General features: G+C 40.3%; 1 protein-coding gene across 1 annotated transcript; it reads left to right on the top strand.

Annotated features, from left to right (window-relative positions):
* Positions 1–14533: 14533 nt before the first annotated feature.
* Positions 14534–18525, top strand: etfbkmt (electron transfer flavoprotein subunit beta lysine methyltransferase). Its single transcript, XM_004570801.3, has 3 exons — positions 14534–15080; positions 16456–16586; positions 17637–18525. Exons 1-3 carry the CDS (start codon positions 14785–14787, stop codon positions 17984–17986), a joined length of 777 nt encoding a protein of 258 aa, XP_004570858.1. The 5' UTR covers positions 14534–14784; the 3' UTR covers positions 17987–18525.
* Positions 18526–22808: the final 4283 nt, after the last annotated feature.

The raw sequence follows: 22808 nt of genomic DNA on the forward strand, positions 1-22808 counted from the left end.
TCACAACAATGTGATTGGTCACTTGCAATGTTGAACCTGGAACAACATTTTCATGATGATCTGGGAACAACACCAACACGACGATATCAGATCATCCGTAGTTAAGGCGGAAGAACATACTTCTGCATTCAGGTCTAAATGCTGTGAGTGCAAAATCAATCAAATTCTACAATATCTAAAATATCTTATTATTTTATTATTATTTCATTATCTAAAAACATGAGGTTTTTAAAAGGCACAAAATCATTTCCTCTGTTTGCCTTTGTAGTCATTTTATTTAGTATGTGGCAAATATACACATCTATCTAGAAACTGGTTCACCCGAAAGATAAAACTCCAAAACACAGACTTAACAATGTGGTGTATGCTGTACAGTGTAGCGAGGAATGCCCAGACCTCTACATCGGAGAGACCAAACAGCCACTTCACAAGCGCATGGCACAACATAGAAGAGCCACCTCCACAGGACAAGACTCAGCAGTTTATCTGCATCTAAAGGTCAAAGGTCACTCTTTGAGGATGCCAGTGTTCACATTTTGGACAGAGAGGACAGATGGTTTGAAAGAGGAGTGAAAGAAGCCATCTATGTCCACTGTGAGCGACCATCTTTGAACAGAGGCGGTGGTTTACGACACCAACTGTCTGCCATCTATAATCCAGTTTTGAGATCCCTTCCCAGACGCCTTAACGCCCACTCACACCCTGGGCTATCTGACCTCAGGAAATCACATGATAGGGTGGGGCCGGGTTTCACAATGAGCTAACCTGAAACCCTGGTTGATTGTGACCCACACCCATTTTCACACCTTGGCAACCTAAAGAAGTCCAGATGCTTTTCTTTCCAAGCTCTATAGACTATATACATTTATCTATATAGAGAGAGAAACAGATCATATAGATATAACAACATATTTACACATTTGTAATTGATAAGATTAAATTTTAGTATCTCAACAAAGGATTAATAACAATGCTTGTGTGTTGCCTTTGTTGCTTTAAAACCCTGTTATAGCCTTATTAGCAATAAAAATGGTCTTTAGGACTCTAATCTGTTTTTTGCTCTGGGAGAAATGCAGTGAGAACACTTTTAACCCATAAAACAGGTGCAGAGCGGGAGCATGCAGAAGATATTTCTTCATGTACAGCAATTTATGTATTCAGGTTGTATGTCTACATGTGTCTCAGTAGTCTTTAAGTGGTCTAATGGGACCCAGGTGCTAATCCTAAAGTGGAGAAGAAGAAAAAAAAAAAGCAAGGCTAGGGTTGACTTTATGTAGCCTATTTGCTCTGTGTGAGTATACCTATATAAACATGCATCACAATAGGTGATTACAGGGTGCTGTGTGCAAGGTGCCATTATTCCTCACCACACTAGAGAAGTTAATTGTATAAATATTGACTAACTGGAATTATTAACTTGCCAAAAACAAATTAGCTTGCTATACACTTATAATCAATATTTCTATATTAAGAGTTAATCACATTACACTTGGTAAGCGAAAGCTAAAGCTCATGGTGGTAAACACACAGAGAATTATGACTCAGCTCTGCAGTTCTCCTCACAAAGCATTTACATCGCATCTTTTATGTTTGCTTTTAATGATTCATTTCACTATTATGCACTTTTAATGCCATTCCTCAGTCACACTGTTGTCATCCATACACTATATATAAAAGACTGGCATAGCTTCCAGGTCTGGAAACGGAAGCCAAATGTGGAAGTACCTTGGAATACAATAGCAAGCAGCAGGTGACTCAGAAAGTCTGATATAGTAGACTATAAGTCCACTTAGATTATGACTTCAGCTAATAATTTCCTAAAGATGGTTATGGTTTCAATCCTTTGTTGCAAGATTTATTTAAGGCAAAAACCAGCTTTATTTTGTAAGTTCATAAACAGGCAGAATAAAGACCAAGGAGCTGGTGGTGGACTTCAGAAGGAGTCAGCACAGAGACTACAAGCCCACTATCATCAGTGGAGCTCCAGTCGAGAGGGTGTTGTCCTTCAAGTATCTCGGTGTCCACATCTCCTCAGACCTGACATGGTCTCCCCACATTCAGGTCCAGACCAAAAAGGCTAGGCAGCGCCTGTACCACCTACGACAACTGAGGAAGTCCATCCTGGCAACAAACTGTTCCAACTTCTGCAATCTGGTAAAAGGTTCCACATCATCCGGGCAAGAACAGAGAGTCTCAAGAGGAGCTTCTATCCTCAAGCCATCTGGGCCCTAAACACACACACCCGCCCTCTCACATCATCCATAAGTGACTGAAACAGGACTCTCTTCCAGACACTCTAAACCGACCGGCACAATGTACATTTCAAATTCCTTTAATTTTAAATATGTTCATATTGTCTGTTCTGTAAAATAGTCAGATTGTCTATTCTTATTTAATTCACTTAATGTACAGAATTCACCTGCTTGCTGCATACATGCTGCTACTGCACATTCATCTAATGTATATATTATATACACTCAACAAAAATATAAACGCAACACTTTTGTTTTTGCTCCCATTCCCCATGGGATGGACGTAGAGACCTAAAATTCATTCCAGATACACAATATAACCATCCCTCCCAAACAGTGGTCACAAATCAGTCCAAATGTGTGGTAGTGGGCACATCTGCCATATTGAGATAATCCATCCCACCTCACAGGTGTGCCACATCAGGATGCTGATCTGACATCATGAGTAGTGCACAGGTGTACCTCAGACTGCCCACAACAAAAGGCCACCCTGGAATGTGCAGTTTTGTCTCACAGCAAAATGCCACAGATGCCACAAGCAATGAGGGAGCGTGCAATTGGCATGCTGACAGCAGGAATGTCAACCAGATCTGTCGCCCGTGCATTGAATGTTCATTTCTCAACCATAAGCCGTCTCCACAGGCGTTTCAGAGAATATGGCAGCACATCCAACCGGCCTCACAACCGCAGACCTCGTGTAACCACACCAGCCCAGGACCTCCACATCCAGCAGGTTCACCTCCAAGATCGTCTGAGATCAGCCACCCAGACAGCTGCTGGAACAACTGGTTTGCACAACCAAACAATTTCTGCACAAACTGTCAGAAACCGTCTCAGGGACGCTCAACTGCATGCCCGTCGTCCTCATCGGGGTCTTGACCTGACTCCAGCTCGTCGCCGTAACAGACTTGTGTGGGCAAATGCTCACATTCGATGGCGTCTGGCACGTTGGAGAGGTGTGCGCTTCACGGATGAATCATGGTTCACATTGTTCAGGGCAGATGGCAGCTGAGAATGTCCCAGTTCTTGCATGGCCAGCATACTCACCGGACATGTCACCCATTGAGCATGTTCGGGATGTGCTTGACCGGCGTATACGACAGCATGTACCAGTTCCCACGAATATCCAACAACCTCGCACAGCCATTGAAGTGGAGTGGACCAACATTCCACAGGCCACAATTGACAATCTGATAGACTCCATGCGATGATGTGTTGCACTGCATGAGGCAAATGGTGGTCACACCAGATACTGACCGGTTCTGGGTCCCCAGACCCCCAATAGCGCAAAAAACTGCACATTCCAGGGTGGCCTTTTGTTGTGGGCAGTCTGAGGTACACCTGTGCACTACTCATGATGTCAGATCAGCATCCTGATGTGGCACACCTGTGAGGTGGGATGGATTATCTCAATATAGCAGATGTGCCCACTACCACACATTTGGACTGATTTGTGACCACTGTTTGGGAGGGATGGTTATATTGTGTATCTGGAATGAATTTTAGGTCTCTACGTCCATCCCATGGGGAATGGGAGCAGTAACAAAGGTGTTGCGTTTATATTTTTGTTCAGTGTATAATGTTCTTTGTCTCCTTTTTGCACAAGTCGTATAACTATGCATGTAACGAATAAAGAACCTTGAACCTTGAAACTAAAGTATATTTATTACATCTATTCTACATTTTTGTAATTGACAAGGTAATCATAATTTGTGTGAGTGTGATCAAGTGTTAAGTAGCAACTGACAATTTTCTGGTACTTTTATTTTTAAAGAGCTTAGGATCTCTGACTTTAAGTTATTAGAATTTTAGATTTGGTTCCACAGTGAAGAGCAGTGTAATAGAACCAACTGACCCAAAATCCCACCAACCAACAGTTGTACAGGGACTGATTCACGCATAGCAACAGGCCAGATACCCCAAAACAGTCCCCACAGGGATGGGGTCAAAAGCCTTCTCAAAGTCCAAAAAACACATGTAGCCTGGTTAGGCAGACTTCAATGCACGCTCAAATATCTCTGAGGCAAGCTGGACAGTTTTTTTCACAACCAAGTTAAAACGCACAATGTTGCTACTCCAAGGTATGGGCAAACTCTCTCAGAATGGATGATGAGTGTGACCCACTGTAATTGGATGGGAGTTATTAGTGCCCAATGATGTGATATCAAAAGAAATAGGGAGTCCACCTTTTCATTTATCAGGGATCTGTGCTGGATGGAAAGTAATGGCGCTCACAGAGTTATAACCAGACTATTGAGGTAATAACTTCAGTACATAGCAACAGACTTGAAATTATATAAACCTATCACTTATAAATGACTTTTCTGTGCTTGGTCATCTGAGCAATCAATAATAGATAAGACAGTGACACATGCAGAAAAGACTCCATTATTTATTCAGCTAAATGTTCAGGATGGGAGTTTGTGGTCATCATGGAAGAATTGCATCTACATATCTTTCAGCTCCAAAGAATCTTATTGCTGTACTATAACCGCATAAAGAAGAAATATTGTCTTGTACAGCGAACTAAGGTCAAAGTCAACCTGTGAACATAATGCAAATGCTTATAACAGATTGTCTGGCATGCGGGGTATGTGCTTAAGACAATCCCTGAGTCACCGCAAGCTGAGAAGAAAGACTTCTCCCTGAAATAAAGCAAACATCTTCCCCCGCCAGTCCTCCACAGAATATGAGTTTCCAAAATTTAGCAGAGCAAATGTAGACTTTTGTTACCTTTCTGATATAAGCAATGAATACTGCAGCTTCTTTGCTAAAGTTAGATAAGTAGGTATGGTGAAACGTTGACACTGTATCCAAAGTCTAAATATGGGCCCTATATTAAGGGCCTCTACTCATGTAGTACCATCTCATTGTGAAAGTAAAACCATTATTAAAGTGTAAAGTGACTGAGAGGGATTATTTTTCTCCTGTTAATGATTACAGTGTCAACACTCAAATTCCTTAGTCGGTCACATTTCTATCTCACCACTGACACCTACACTTTCGGTTTTCCCATATATGCACGCTGCCAGTAGATGAGTTTCGCTTTAACCTTGAACTACCCGGGAATCTTTCCCACTGCGCTTCCTCTATTTTCTCTCTCAGTACAAACAATCCCTCCCGATGAAGCAGCGCACAGAGTGGTGACCCACAAACGCTCTCCTGGGATGTCAAACATGGTCGCCCGCTGATGATTCAAACTGGTTGACACTGGGAGTATTTAGAGGGATGAGCCTATTGCCTGCATGTGCAACCCATTATTTTCTCTAAGTGTCATCTACCGGTGCTGCCTCCTCCTGTTTCACATCTTACAGCTGTCTTTGAAACACAAGCCTTTCAGGGGAAACAGCCTGTTTTGTTCAGTTTTAATGTGACATTTTTATGAGTCTGCAATTCTCAGGGGAGAAGCAGCCTCAGCTCAGTGTATTGTTCCAAAAAGTTTCTAATAGAGGTGGGTTTTCACGTAGCAGAAGAGGACTAAAGACTCACTCTGTCTCTTTCTCTCTATATAACCCATAAACTCTCCACCTTTTCTCTCCATATCACTTTCCTCTATGACCATCTCTGCTGGGTCTAATTTCCTTCTATTTCCCTCCAAACTGTCTCACTGTGGTGTGTGTGTTACAAATCACATACCACACACTCGCTGCTCCGCTGGGGCTCTGCCTCAATCTGACACTAGTCGCCATCTGTAAATGGTTTCAAGTCAACCCAACGGTTTAAATCAAGAACATGAAAAACTGCAGTTCTCTCAAAGAAATCTTTTAATTGATTTATTTGATGACAATCTACAAAACCTCAGACATGAAAAGCAGCAAATATCTTTGTCAGTACAAGGACAGCTAATTAAGCAGATAATGGGTTTCATCAGTAATACTTTCTTCTTCCAGCTGGGCATTTTCTTTTTTTCTCTCTCTTTTTTTTAACATAAGCCAGGACTGAATGAGTGTGACTATTGTCTCTTTGGAAGCAGCTCAGTTATCAGTTTGCACTTGCATGATCTATTTTAATGAGATATCGCTGCACATTTATTATAATACTTAATGCTGCAATCTGCTTGTGAGCTAGCCCAGTCTGGCAAATACATATGCAGCTGCACTGTAAACAAACACATATGCCGTCATGCACTGTGTACACAGCCACACGCGAATAACTATCGCTCATCACGGGCTGTTTCCATGGTTTCCCTCTTTAAAATAAAAATGAATCCCGTGATCCTGTGTTGACGCCTGAGACAGAGTTTATTTGCTTCTTTCCATGGATGCCCTTATTTTTGTTTAACAGTTAAAGATACAAAGAGGACATGTACAACTGAAATGACTGATCAAACTGGGTGCCACATGTTCCTCACCATAAATGTGAAACATTTAACCTTCACCAATATTCTCCCGAAACATTCACAGCTAGCAGCTGGCAGTGGCCAGTGAATACGAGGAACCCTGTGGTCATCAGAAGTTTTTTTTCATTTTACACTAAATAATTGTCAACAAAATGCACTGAGAGTCCCTATCTACAGAAACCAGAGACTAGGCTATCACTTTTTCTTCTAAGGACGTTACTATTGCAGAGGGCTTTTACCCCCACAATATTATTTAATTACTTAGTAGCAAAAGCCAGTAATTACCACTGTGTTACTTCTTATCATTAGTTTTCCGTTACACTGAAAACATATTTCAGTCCCCTTCCCGTTGCAAGCAGTCTGTAAATTCATCTGAAGCATATAGCGTACTCATTTTCTTGTTGCCCCAATCACATCCCATGATAATTAAAAGGAGGAAAATGAATTCGCTACAGCTCATTGTTTTGATCTGTATTAATCAACGAGTAAACTCTCTAAATAAATTATGCTTTCTGAGTTTCCTGGCAAGCATTTCCTCTGGCGCCCTGCTGTACACATTTGTCAACTGAGCCAAACATGTTCAGAGACCAAAGTCACTTTTCTGAAAGCAAGCGGACTGAAAAAAAAAGGCCAATGGCAAACGGTCGTACTTAATCAACTGTCCTCCCAGAAAAATTGGCATTATGTCATAATGTTTAGTAGTCATTATGACACAAAATATCCTAAGTAGCATTTATCCAAAGAAGAATTATAAAAGAGACATGATGAAAACAGCTGAACCTCCAGCAGCAAACAAGGTTAACTTTCAGTTGAGTCACTTCTTTAAGTTCAGTATCCCGTTATCTTCAAAACAACCATCTAGGAAACAACATAATGGATTGTTCAGGTTGCCAGACATGTTTGTATGTGTCATCCAGGACACTGACGTCTAGAAATTTAGGGATTTTAGCTACCACTTAATTCCAGTGCTTTATCAAAACATTTTCCTGCCTTAAGGAGGTTGAAACTGCAAAAACAGCTTCATGACTTTCTTTTCTGAGAATAAATACTGCATATAATCAGGTAGTTTTATTACTGGTAATAGGTAATTTTTTTTTTTACTGAATTTCCTGGAGGAACCCACCCGAAGGATTAATAAAGTTTTATCTAATCTAATCTAGGTGAAAATCTGATGCCAGAACTTCACCTGCTTTTTTTGGATGAATCTATTAATACAAATACTCTAAAATATATTTTAAAAAGTCCTGCTCTGCATGTCTAAAATACTTTCTATGACCCACAGCTGGATTTATATCGTCTAAAATTACTCACATGGCCAGTCAAATACATTATTTATGGGTTACGTAACTTCCTGTAATATGTCTCTGCATTGGCAGGACTTTAATTGTGATTTATTCAGCACCTGTCCTTCGTTCAGTTCATGACAGCTTTGCTTAAAAAGGTGTCTGCAGGTAAAAGTGACTCATAAATGAATAAATTCAAATAATTTCAAGACTTTTTTTAATCAATAGTCGTCTGGATATAACAGAGCTTTTCTGCTCTGATACATGTCTCAGTCTATAATAAATTTAATTGTCATATGCATCTCAAAATGCGTGGGTTCAGTCTCCAGTTATAAATCTGTTTTTAACACTGGCATAAAACCTTCTTCTTTTTTCCCCTTTAAATGAAATGGTGCTAAGCTTTGTGTGAAAGTGTGGGCTGTATGTTTGCATGCCTGGGATTCTGCTTCAGGTAACATGACTAAGAATATCCTCTAGTGGTGAAAAGAGGTTGTGTAAGGACGGTGGATGCTCAGAGTCAGTGTGGTGTGCTCAGCATCCACTTGTACATACAGTAAAGTGGCCGCAGGCTCTGAAGGAACATCCCTGAGGTTAGACATCCATTATCATGATGATTATAAAAGAGACACACAATAGGGCTTCTAGTTTTTTATAAATCTCTCACAAGTCTGAAAGAAACACTTGAGAAGCAACCCATATGAATCTGAAATATAGCTGCAGACAGCGATGAAAAGCTGCTGTATTTAATCATTAGTGATTATTAAACGCTGGCTCTTTCTCCCATAGTGTGTGTTTTGGTCCTGCCTCTCTCTGCTGCTCTGTTGCCTTCACCCCCAACCATTCACACGGATGCCTGCCCCTCCCTGAGCTCGGCTCTGCTGAAGGTTTCTTCTTGTTAAAAGGATGTTTTTTAGATCTCACTGTCTCCAGCTGCTTGCACATAGGGTGTCTTGTGATTGTTGGGCTTTCTTTCTAACATTGTAGAGTCTTTATCTTATGATACAAAGCACCTTGAGGCTACTGTTATTGCGAACTGGCACAACACAAATAAAATTGAATGAACTGAATCAGGTGGTCGAGCACTTCAGAAGGGCAACATTAGTTTAGCAATTCTGAACATGTTTCTTTTTTTAAACTCTCAGCTTCCAATACTGATAGAAAAAGCATGCTTCTTCTTATTGAAACACCCACACCCCCCACACCCCCTAGAATGATTGATGCAATTTTGTGCAAACAACCTTAGAAAAGAATTCTTACACAAAGTCTAATGGAAACAAGCAGTTGCTGAGATATGTCTTCATACCTTCAAATTCACTTTGTTGTGTTTGTTTAAATCCTAAGGAAGGACAATAAAGGTGCTATAATGCTTTCTTTCTTATCTTCTTTAACATTGAATGCACTAGACTGCACATTTAGAAAGAAAAGGAGGTGTTCCACAGCATTTCATTTTACATTTGTTGCCAGGAGGGTCTATTCCTTTTTTTTTTTTATTGCACTTCCAACCCTGTTAGTGAGGTTTTGTTCTCACTGGATAGTCTACATTTATGCAACCCCTGAAACAACTACAATGCATGAGGCTAAGTGTTATAGAATTAAAGATTTGTTTTTAATAGTCCATGATTGGAATATTTTACTTTCATGAGGGCAGAACATCTGCTGCTGCTCAAGAGCCCAGAGGTTATCATTGCTGCCCGGGTCTAAAATCTTTTATCCTGTGGTTCCACAGACTGAAGAGGCAGAAGAGGAAGGAAATAGTACAAGAAAGAGTAAGAAAAGTGTGCTCATGTGTGCCAATCTGATAATATAACATTACAACAGAGAAAATAATTACAACTCACAACAGTAAACGTTGACTTACAAATCATCTCAGCAGAAAAAGGTATGAACAGTCTAACAATATAATATATATTAAATATTAAAATAACTGCCATATTTTGTGACACAGTTTTCACTTTGTGTCTGAAATAAAGTGGTGTTTTAAAGGCCAGACTGTGTTCTACTACCTCACCGAATCCACGCAGAGATCATCTTCCCCATTTTTTCGAGTAACCAGATTGACCAATAGGGGGAGCAATAACACTTGTTTACTTACAAACTACTTTAGAACTAATGTATTTTATTCAATAATAATTTTGTGGTGCTTGGGGCCCCACAGTGGTGTGTGTGTTACCTGAGTCTCCAGATTTTTTGAGCAAACAAACACCAAATTGCCTAAAACTAAACTTATAAACATTCAAAACAGGCCAGTGGATGCAAAAATAGGACTCTGACTCAGCTCTATCAGGAGGTGAGAAGAGTTTATTACAGTTTTGCAGTTCAATGCTAATGAAGCTGATGTTGACTGGAGATTGTGGCTGGCAGTGGCAGGCAGGCTGAAGTTGGCTGAGAGTGGGGCTGATTGAGTGGTGCAGAGTTGGACGGGAGAGTATAGAAACACGGTCCAGGAACACAACACAAAGGAGAACTAGATAACGACACAGGTCTACAAAACTCATCAAAGACAAGAGAAGAGTTGGCCATGACACAACAGAGTGATGAGGAGCAGATGAGAAGACAGGGTGCATGTGCCTCAGAGCTTGATTGGTGGATGGGCATCAGGTGTGCAGGTTGATTGCACATCAGTAGATGATTAGAGCGCCAATGCCATACACACAAAAACAACAGAGAAAACAGGGACCAGAAAAATACACAGGAAGGGGAAAGACATACAAGAAATAGAGGGATTAATGGAGAGATAAAGCAGTGACCGTGACATTCTGAGAAGTACAGTTACACTATTTTGCAAATTTTATGTTACTTTGGTTCAGGTTCTTTTTAAAGAAAAGAGGTTTCAGGCCATAAAGACACTTTGTACTTTGCAGTCTGCACTCCTGCAAACCCCTGGGAAATGGGACAGGAGGACACAGAGGAAATTTATAGCCAGCACTCAAAGGGTGGAGGTTTCATTGCAATATCACTGATGAAAGGTTTGATGATCCTCTTTGGGAGGTTTTGCTTTTACTGGGGGAGTTCATCATGCAGGAGTGGTACCTTTATTTCCCTTTGGAATGCCACTTGTGGAGTTCTAGAGTTCATCAAAAGGGAGGAGATAATTTACAGGTGTCATTAGTCCGGCTGGGCAGAAGAAAAGTGCATCAAACAATAAATGAATAGTTTTAAATCTGAAAGGATGAAGAGTAATGTTGCATTTCAGAGTGGAGGAAGAAGTTGGATGGAAAGAATAGAGGCTTGATACTCATATTGAACTGACTCCGGTCTGGCTGCGCTGTCAGGATTTAACCTTTAAGCCTAAAAACACTTAACTACTGTAACAGTTTAGAGTTTTTGCTGGGAGAGCTGTAGAAAGCACTTCTCATACTAACATAACTGTGATTAACTCGGTGATAAAGAAGCCAAACATCACAAAAATTATAATGGAAACATTTCTAGTAGACTTTATCAACTCGATTCTGTTGTCTGTTCTCATTCTTGTCATTTTTTTTCTTGTTTTTTCTTCATGCTCTGTGTATACATTACTAAAAACAGAAAACCTTTTGCTTTGAATTCTCATTCCCATGTGCCAAAAGTATCTTCCTGTTTCAATGAACAGAGGCTATGAATTGCTTTTTAAACTGTTAAATTTCAGGTCTGTTGAACAAGCAAATCATACATGATGCTATAAAAAGATGTCTGAAGCACAGCCAGTATAATGGAGAACAAAGGTATATGTGATCTTCTCCGTGTGCAGAGTGTGATCAAATTGCTGCGCCATTTCCACACAGACTCATAGACCGGGGCCTCAAGGTTGCAATTCCAATATGAAATCAACTCGCTACACCCGCTAGCTGTGATAGACAGCAGCCATCTGTAAACACAATCCCCGAGCAGATCTGTGGGTGTGCCAGTCTAGGCCACAGGGGTCAGGTCTGGGTAAATTCAATGACAAGAAGACAACTATCCATTAGGACTCCTCCACCTTCTCCATCAAAAAGCAATACTTTCTCACAAGATGAGAACATAAGAGGCGCCATAATTGAAGCCTCGGGCTGCAGTCCCCTCTGCCACCAGATAAACTGCACATAATGTATGACTGTGTCTCAGTAAACCACCCGATCATATACGCACTGTTGTTTTTCACTCTATTCATTTGAAGTAAATACTTTAGCAATGTTAACTACGTAAAGCACTTGCTTTAGTTTGTACTGCAAACATGACCGGGATGCTGGGCAAAATGCTTTGTTCTTTTATCATGTTAATTATTGATGTTTTTTATTATTAATTTTAATCTTTTTGTTTCTTTTTATAAAATCCTATTCATATTACTGTACATTTTATCCTCTGTTTTGCAAAAATAGTCTATATTTTCTGAAGCTGTCTTCTACCTGCAAATTAGAGGTGAGACAACATATAAATAGCTTTGATTGTGTGGCTCATTGTCCATCAAGATGGTGAAAAACTTGATTTTGGAAGAAAGAAAGAATTGTAAGATAAAGAGTTTTTAGAACATGAGGCTTTTGCAGTAAATGGCCTGTATTTGTATAGCGCTTTATTAGTCCAAGGACCCCAAAGCGCTTTACACATTGTGAGATTATTCTGTTATCATATGTTATCTTATATCTGTAGTTAAAGTAGTTGAATTATGTTAACTGCTGTAGGTCATATAATTTCCTTTAGTTTAGATGGTGTGCTGTGTATGTAGTTCTCATTATACTTTTGGGTTAAAAGAACATATTCATTTTGTAGTTCATTAGATAAAGTGTGCATCACTCTGTATCCTTGATCTGCTGTGAATGTCTCACACTGTGTTCTTGACATGTTTTACTGCTGAATCATGAAAAGAAAGGTTGTATGCAGGAGACTCTGCGTCTAGGACAGGGGAGACAGACCACATTCCATACCCCCACCTTTACAGAGAGCAGAAAGACAGGGAGCCGAGGTCATAACTTAGGCGCCGTAACAGAGAAAGAATGTGAATGTTTAGGCTTTTACGACTAGATGGGGGCCACTAGAGGCTATAAGAAGCTGAGTAACCCGTCACCATTTGGAGACATGCTGTGACCCTCTGCAAGCATCTCTCCCGTCCGGACGTTCTTATGCTCTTAAGTGTTGAATTGTATGGAAATAAATGATTGTTGATTGAGCATTTATACACTGAGTATTGTCCTTCCTTCAGCCCAAAGATTAAAAGAATTGGGAGATTTTAACAACATCCAGTCATCCACCCATTCACACACACATTCACACACCGGTGCTGGCAAGCTACATTGTAGCCACAGCCACCCTGGGGCACACTGACAGAGGCGAGGCTGCCGGACACTGGCAGCCTCTGACCACCACCAGTAGGCAACAGGTGAAGTGTCTTGCCCAAGGACACAACGATCAAGACTGTCCGAGCCAGGGCTCGAACCGGCAACCTTCCGATTACAAGACGAACTCCCAACTCTTGAGCCACGATCACCCCATTTATTGGTAATGACTGTGCAGGACAATAGGCAAGGCAAATGACACAGCAAATAGTCTGAGGAAGCCTCAAACTGAGTATCAAACTGAGACTCAAACCCAGGGCATGCAATATGGACTGTAGCCTTCAGCACATGGGCCACTGCCTCAACCAGGCGACCTCTGTGACTTGCATGTTTTTATTTCGTATTGTGGTTTAACTTTTTATGTCTTAAAGGTTTTGAATGGCTTCGTTTTTATTTGTTTTGAACGTCTTATTTTGTTGTGCAAACTCCTAACTGTTTTTTGTTTTATGAATTCTGCCGAGATTATTTTTCCCTAGCCCAAGACTGGCTAATTGACATAATTGAGTCACCTGACAGATGGCCACAAGGGCTAAGCCGCAGCTGGAGATAGGTTGCACATCCCTATGACTAATTTGCTGTTTCTCCTTTAGTGTAACATCTAGTGGCAGGTGGCAGGAGACAAGTAGCAGCTGTACATGACCAGGTCCTGCAAAACGTAGCTGCCACTGATTAATCATTACTTATTTTACACACAAATAGTGATCAGTAATGTGCAGGGCATCAAATCTCATTTTGACTTTTTCATCCTAGATGCCACCTAGAATTGCATCCTAATCAGGAAATGTTCCCTGATCTAAAGTTTATTCTAAATCCAGTAGGAACAAAAGTAATAGCTGTGATATGTCTGCCTAAGATGGACAGAGAGACATAATATGCATGCATCAGGTGAAAGAAAAACTGCAAAACTGTCCCTTATGAGCTGTATAAACTGGTAAAAAATAGGCCTTTTACCAGTAGGTAAAATAGGATCAGTGAAGTTGAGTTACATAGACCAACATGAATCTGTTCAATTTCTAATTCAATTAAAAAAAGGAAACATTAATAATGAGCAGAAACCTGTAATTGTTCAATACAATCACGGTTTTCCCACCCATATATATGTTCTAATTATGTTTTACTGTTTTAAAATTAATTTGGTCAAGTTGCACTTTTGTACTTTAATATGCTCTGACAGGGGAGGTATGTATTACTTGGAATAGCGTGTCCACAAACCCAATTACACTGACTGAGAGAGAAAAACACTATATATCCCATAAACAGATAATAAATGCACGCCCATCATTAGCTAAAATTACATTAATACTGCATATAAACCACTGGTAGGAATTGTTTTGAACGGAACCGAGAGTCTGTGTGTTGTTTCCAGACGGTCGAAGGAAGCTTCGTCCGACCTTGTTTTGCATTCGTGTGGGAAGCAGCAAGAATCGTGTTATCTGTTAACCTTGTTAACTTGATTGTTGCACCATTGTAAGGTTTTGAAGAGTCACGCTTTACAAATAACAGGATACAACTGTTAGCTTCAACGAGAAATAGTAAAAGCCTCTCCAAAAATGCAGTTATGAGGCTAATGGGACTGAAAGCCCCGCTAACGTTAGTCTAGCTGCTTTTATCTCTGCTTTGTTATAATGTCAGCAGCGCTTTTAATGCCCCTGCAATGCAGCCGCCATGGTAAACTTATTTACAAAGTGTTTACGCAGACACAAGGACACAGATACCTCTCAAATGTCTGCCCATCTGCTGAGCACATCAGGAAGTTTATTATAGAAAACACGGAGATAACAGGAGAGCAGAGCCTGACTCCTGAGATCAGGCTGAGGTTATTCACCCCCCGATGCAGATTCTGGCGAGAGAGACCGGAGTTATGGCCCTTTGATGACCCCTACTGGGCTATATACTGGCCAGGGGGACAGGCACTGTCGAGGTAAGATGACAACCATGGCTAACCGGTCACTTTATTAGGTACACGTCTTAAACTGCTCGTTAACACAGATATCTAATAATGCATTCACATGGCTGCAACTCAGAGCATTTAGGCATGTAGACGTGGTCAAGACGACCTGCTGAAGTTCAAACCAAGCTTCATGGGCCTTCCGCATACCTCTACAGTTGTTACCTGACATGTTTTATATCTATATGTTTTCCTCTACGTTGGTGTCAGCTTTAACCTTACAGTTTCTGTGCCATCGCCAGCACAGAAACACCATCCTACCATAACTGCCATCCATTCCTAAGGCAGGTTCTCTCTGATTGTGATCTGTATTAGTGTTAGTGTGTACCAGTCTACCTTCAACGCCCAACCCTTCACACCATGGCGTTAAATACTTGCAATTTTCTAATAACGAGTGTACCAACTCTATTATAACCATACATTGAAATTCATGTTAAAAAGAAACTTTATTAAAAATTTTATTTCTAACAGAACAGAATAAACTTTCTGGCATATGCAGAAGAGCATTGCTGAACACTCAGCGGCAGAAGACCACACCAGGTGGCACTCCTGTCAGTTGAGTATTATGTATGTACACTGCAACACAGCATAGATCTTCACCCAAAAATACACTTCAGAATGCTTTTAAGACATCAGGGTTCCGCTCCGTCATGCATTAACAAGAATATGACATGCATCAGTTACAGTAAATGGTCAATTTAAAAAGATAAAAACAGACAAAGAAGTTCCTCTTTCTATCACATTCTTCCATACATGGCAATTTGTTTCACCCTCCAGATGGTCCTTGACGGTTTGCAACCTTCTCGACTCTTCTTCTGTCACCTGTTACTAGGCAAACTCAAATGCAGTTAGAAGCAAAATGAATTCCAGGCCTTTGGCCTGGCCTTTCTTTAAAAGCATTTATGTTTGTAAGCGTGTAGGCTTGTTAACCTTCTGTTGCTCCAAGTCACTTACACCATGGATCGTCAGGACATCGCGCCAAACGAAACTTAAGACCTTTAAATAGACTGAGCATCAACTCTTTCATGAGCACAACCTGCAATGTGTGTATAAAATGATTATAGCCGCACCTTTAATATAAGTTTTAATCTAATGCCAGTAGCTCTTAATGAACGTTTTAATGCAATGATAATGATGAAAGCTATGTGTAGCAGTAAAATATTTTCTTTATTCCCACACACGTCATGTGTTTGCAGCTGACAAATCTACAGCAACTTTATGATACTGTCATCACAATATAGACTACAAAGAAGGTACACCTAATAAAGCGCTAGCTAGTGTAGTTTTTGATGTCCAGCAATTTCTGATAACAAATCGTTTGTTTTTCTTTAATGACTTCCTATTAAAGGTATATCTTAGATAATCCTGAGGTGTGCCGGAATCAGACAGTCCTGGATCTGGGGAGCGGCTGTGGAGCCTCTGCCATTGCTGCAACACTGCGTGGTGCTGCTCACGTAGTAGCTAATGACGTTGACACTGGTACGCATTTGTGTGTATTTATTTATGTGTTCACATAATCTGTTATTGTTGCTGAATGTTTCTGAACTGTTAAATAAAAAAGCAGGAATTATGAGAAAGTAGGTTTGTTGTTAAAATGGTTCACATGTGTATTTTTTACGCTTTGCAAGGACATACACTTTATCCCTCTGTTAAGAGATGTACTCTAAAACACTTCTTCAGTAGAGAATCAGAGAAGAGAAACACGCAGAATTTCTTGCTAGCAAGGGCAGCCTCCAGAACTGAGACTCGCACTGAGAAACTGCCCCGTTCTTTATTTATACTTCAGTGGGTGCTTGTGTGTGTGTGTGTGTGTGTGTGTGTGTGTGTGTGTGTGTGTGTGTGTGTGTGTGTGTGTGTGTGTGTGACCCCATAAACGACTTCCCTAAACCTGCTGGACTTCCAGTCCAGCAGTTCATCTAAACAAAAAGCACTTAGACTAGAACAGATATAGCTACGTTAATCCTACCGTAAAACAATAAGACACGGTACGACCTCTCCCATGCTCCTAGGATGTGGGGGTGAACGCCAGAACACCCTGGAATGTTACAGACCTCCTAGGATGAGACATTCTTTCAATATGCCACCAACTATATACTTCTAAACACAAATGATTACATGCAGTATTCTACCATATGCAAACTTATATCATTAAAAGACTATACTGACTACTAAGTACAATTTTCCATTGACACCCTCTAGACATCCACATGTATGACCAATTTCAAAAGTCATTCTGACTCTAGATTATTTTAAATTATGATTTATGTCCAGTTTTGCATTTTTGCTGTAGCTTTTTGCATTATCTGAAAGAAATTAATACTTTTTCCTGTGTGTTGTCTAGAATTATTGGTGGTGATACATTTGCACTACTACTGGCATTTAAAGTAAAAAAAAAAAAAAGGCTAATAGATGATGCCAAAAAGGAGGATAACATTAACAAAATAGTTATTTTTAAATACTATTGAAGCTGTTATAGTATTTTACCATATCTTGCAGTAGAAGCCTTAAATCTACTGGTTTGTGTTACAGTTGCAGCTGTTGCGACCCAAATGAACTGTGAGCTGAACGGGCTGGAACCACCTGTTTGTCTGACGACAAACATGATTGGTTCAGAACCCGACGCCTTCAGCCTGATCCTCTTAGGTGACATGTTCTACGATGAGGCCCTCGCCACTCACCTTCACAGCTGGTTGGACAGCTGTGTCAGAGTCCATGGCACTAAAGTACTTATCGGAGATCCCGGCAGAGCCCAATTTGAGAGTCACAGCATCCGACAGCTGTTGCATCAGCTTGCCCAGTTTGAGCTGCCTGAGTCTGTTAGAGAGGAGAACTATGGTCTAACTTTCAGCACTGTTTGGTGCTACCGTCCTGAACTGTAACAAATAAATCGTAGCATCTGTGATGTATTAATCTCTGCCTAATTATTGTATCAAAAATACTCCCCTGAATTGAAATGTGAAGATGTTTTGTGACTTCTACGCAGTTACTGTTTACTCTGGGTCATGAAAAGTCTTCATTGAAAAGAAGAAACAGAAGTGGAAGGGAATACAAGCTTAAAGTTATTCATAATTTTAGTGTATTGTTAACTTGATCACAATTTTTAAATGCATGTAAGTTACACACTGCATATTAGTGCTATTCACAAACATTTGCAGAGAACTCTCATGAATATATTGGTAAATCAACAAGAAACACTGAGAAATATGATTCTTGAAATATTTGACCTGTATAAAGTATTATGGCCATCACACTATCTTTTTCAACTGTTTAATAACTCATGTCTTAAATGTATTTCACATCGTTCACTTTTGAGTCACAAAATTTAGAAACATTCTGGGCCATTCATACAACCTGGAAAGTTTGGCTTAAAATTATTGACCAATTTAAACACTGGGTGGTGAACAGAAGATGGCAAAAGACAAAAAACAAAAACAAAGGGAAAAAAACAAAAACTTGGTACCAAACTCTTGAACCTTAATGTCACAGAGTACATAGTGTGCATTATTATTACTATTATTATGTAGGCATTAGTAAATACTAACTTAATAAAGATGTGCCACGCTTAATTTCATAAGAAGCATGAAGATACAGTGATCTTTATCCAGAAGTGGGAATTATGTTTGTGGCTAAACCCTTATCCACAAAAACATCAAAAATCTTAGCGTGTGAGGCTGTGCCAGTAAAGGGTCGTAGATTTGACATCTCTGAATGAAATTCAAAATGTTTTTTATAACTATGGTTAATGTATAGTTTGACTTCTAAGGTACACACAACACAACAAGACATAGAAGAGGGGATAGTTTACTACACATCATAAAAACAAAAACATTCATCTCCAATCTTTCAACTGTATCTTTCTGTTCTGACTTTAGAGTCTTTGTTTGTTCATTGAGCCGCACTTTGAGAATCACACCGTTGTGGTAGTGTGGGAGAAAAGGGTAAGGTGTGTGTTGGGTCTGTCTAGCACAGGCCCACCGCTGGAACGAGACAATTTAACTACACAGCAAAAGCATTGAACACCAAGTAGGCAAAGTTCTTTATGTTACTCATGCATGAGGGAGAGAACCACGACAAGCGCCGTTCCTTCGCTTGACCACAGTCGCTCTCGTCCGCTCCCCCGTAACACTGCTCTTTTATGGAGGTTACATGAATATACATGGGTTCATTAACATATGACGTCTACATACACACAAAGAGTACCTTGCCTGTGCGTTGTGTAAGTGTGTGTGTGTGTGTGTGGGGCCAGAGTGTGACCCCATGAAGGCTCCCTGAAGCTGGTGCCAGGAGTCTAGCGGTCCATCTAAACAAAAGGCTCTTACACTCACACGGATATACGTGTGTTTGCTATACCATAAATGAGCAAGAGAAGATACGACCTCTCCTAGGACGTGTGTGATCTATGCCAGAACACTCTGTAGAGGAGTGAACGCACCCCCCTCTTCATGCTACACAGAGTTGTTACAGACCTCCTAGGATGAGACATTCTTTCAATCTACAAATGATTATATATTTCTAAGCATATATGAGTAAATATTTCTAAGCATAAATGACAATGAACAATACAAATCTAACAGTGTGAGAGACTAAACCATTACACAAAAAACTTCTAAAGTCTAAAGAGTGTGTGAGGCTGTTAGCCGTGTTGTCCAGCAATAAACATATCCACAATGTGACTCTCAGAATCGCTGATTTCAATAGGTTTTACTTGGAGCAACGACTGAACCATGCGACTTATCTGCCTCCTTTATATGGGGTTGCCTCCTGAGGTACAAAATGAGTCTTTCAAATGTGTTGGAATATCCCACTGCATGTATAGGCACTCTGGACACCGCATGGTCTTATTTCTATTAGCCCTGACTCAGCTGTGGCCTGCTTTCAATTAGTTACGGGTTCACTTTCCTTACAAGTACATCACAGTTATTTGCTCCTGTGTTTAGGGGGAAAAAAGCAGCTAATAGTTTGTGGGTTTTGTGTTTGTTGTTAGTGGGTGTCTGTGGTGTTTTGTTTTGGGGTTGTTTTTTGTCAAACTAGGAGTGAACAAAAGCAGAAAAAACAGTAAAGATGCAGACTGTAAAAGTCTAGTTTATTTAGTGAATTCGTCAATTTTTTTATAGTCCACAAAGCAAAGAAGCCTACAACATAAATGGATACTACAACATAACATGGACAGTACGAAGTAAAACTCATTGTCTTAACAGTTTATATTCTTTACATTTAAGAAAAAAATGATATTGGAGTTTTTTTGGTGTTTTAAGCCTTCTGTTAAAACGTGTGTCTTCACTTCTTTCTCCCAGCAGCTTTACTGAAGTGACACTTTAACCTACAGCTGATGCTTCACATCACAATCTTTGTGATGAAAAAAAAACATGTTTTCTCGTTAAAATATGTTCATGCTGTTACTTCTCATGAAAATGGACAAAACCCCTGTTCAAGCTTCCTCTTCTTCCTTCCTCTTTATTAATTACCATAGATCATTAATAGGAACCACAAAAGATTTGTCATATTATCCCCACAAAACAACATGTTTTCATAGAAACCGTTGTGATACAGAGATTTAGTCTTGTTTCACAATGTGTCATGGTCCGGGTGTGTGCCAGTGTGTCTCCCTCCAAGTCGGCATCTTCACCCCTGGGAGGGGCCTCAGTGTTCTGCTGATTGCTCACACCTGTGGGTAATTTAGCCGGGGACTCATAAGGCCAGCGCACTCAACCTCTCGACTCGACTCTCCCTCCAGCCCAATCCCTGGAACTGCTGTTTTTTGGGTTTCTTCTTCTTCTTCTCATTTTTAGAGGGACTTTTACAAGAGGGAAGCTGGTTTTCTAATTAGCAGAAATGCTCAATAGACAGAAAAACAAGGACACAGCCCTAAAAGAAAATTACCGTGAGATGAGGAACACAGGGCACGGTGGTTAGCACTGTTGCCGCACAGCAAGAAGGTCCTGAGTTCAATTCCACCATCAGGCCGGGGTCTTTCTGTGTGGAGTCTGCATGTTCTCCCCGTGTTTGCGTGGGTTCTCTCCGGGTACTCCGGCTTCCTCCCACCATCCAAAGACATGCAACTTGTGGGGATAGGTTAATTGGATAATCCAAATTGCCACTAGGTGTGAATGTGCGAGTGAGTGTGAATGGTTGTCTGTCCCTGTGTGTTAGCCCTGCGACAGACTGGCGACCTGTCCAGGGTGTACCCCGCCTTTCGCCCTATGACAGCTGGGATAGGCTCCAGCGCCCCCCGCGACCCTGAAAAGGATAAGCGGAAGCAAATGGATGGATGGATGAGGAACACAGCCATGTTTTACACACACTGCAGTTCAAGAAGAAGTCAAGAAGGAGGAGACGACCGAACATCTGTGCAAAGAATGTTTATGTTCATCCTGAGAGGGGGGGTGGAGCTTGGAGGAGGCAACTTTAAATTGGGACCTTAAAGACTGGCGTTGCTTTGCTTGGTTCCAGATTCTAGCTAGACTGCGGTAGAATTCCAGAAAAGGGCATTTCAAAGAAATCGTTAAAGCGTAAAATTAGACATTTACACCCATGATGTAACCTTCTGACCATGCTTATTTAAACACAGTCTTGAAAAAGTGAGCAAATGTAGGTCGACTGCTCTTTGTAACTTCCAGATAATGTGTTAATGTCAGCTACTACTGCAGTCATCCTGTTGCTTCTACTCAGACTCTGTTATCTTGTAATATTGTATATACGGCAAAGGTTTAACTGACTGATGAAATACACATTGCTCCACATATTATGCATATATGCAAGAATATATATTTATCTTGTAACACTAATTAATATTAAAATCTGAAACATAATGTATTGTTTGGAGTTTAGTCTGTTACTGTTACTATTTTTACCATTTCTTCTTGGAGCAGATGTAACCCACAAAATTTCCTTAGGGGTTATTAATAAAGTATTCTGATTCTGATTGTTTCAGGATGACCTGCCATCATCCAATGACACATCTGCTTACCTGTATCTTTTTCTTGTTTCTCCTCTTCTTTTCTCTTTTTTCTAAACTGAGGACCTGAGGGCTTTGAACTTTTCTTGTCCATCTTGGTTTTAATTTTGCACTCCAGTATGAACACCATTCCCCAACCCGAGGATCACCACAACATAACCTAATAGACCTACCTATCTTAGTTCACAGATTAACTTTGCCTAGGGTTTATTTCTGAGATTTCGCACAACCCACAAAGTAAATTTCCCAGTGTTAAATCAGCAGTGTTAAAGTGTATTTACTCTAATATAGTCATTATAACAACAGCTGGAGCAAAACGCCTCCCAGTGTGGGTGATAATTCGTGGAGTTAAAAGAGCAGTCACAGTGTCAATGTTACTCTAGAAAGCTCCTCCCACCTCAGACTCCTTTTCAAACCAAGAGGATTTTTCACGATGCCATTTTCTTCACGTCAGTTACACGGCAAGTTGTTCATATTCACTTATTAAACCAACAATTTGACATTTTAAACACAAGTAGCATGTTAAAATAAGGTTACATTCCTTTTGTCCATGTTTATTATATATTTCATTTCGTACCTGAAGCAAATGTGACACTGCCTGTATGCTAACGTAGGGTTGTTAATTAGTGTTGGCGAAGACTGTAAGGCTTGTTAATTTATTTCAGTGTGTAGTGGTGATTGTGTTGTGTTCTAGCATGTTTGAAATTCCATTAAATTAAACCCTCCATGTGTTGGGAGCTACATAT

This window comes from Maylandia zebra, linkage group LG7 (assembly GCF_041146795.1).
Source record: "Maylandia zebra isolate NMK-2024a linkage group LG7, Mzebra_GT3a, whole genome shotgun sequence".
Taxonomy (NCBI): Eukaryota; Metazoa; Chordata; class Actinopteri; order Cichliformes; family Cichlidae; genus Maylandia; species Maylandia zebra.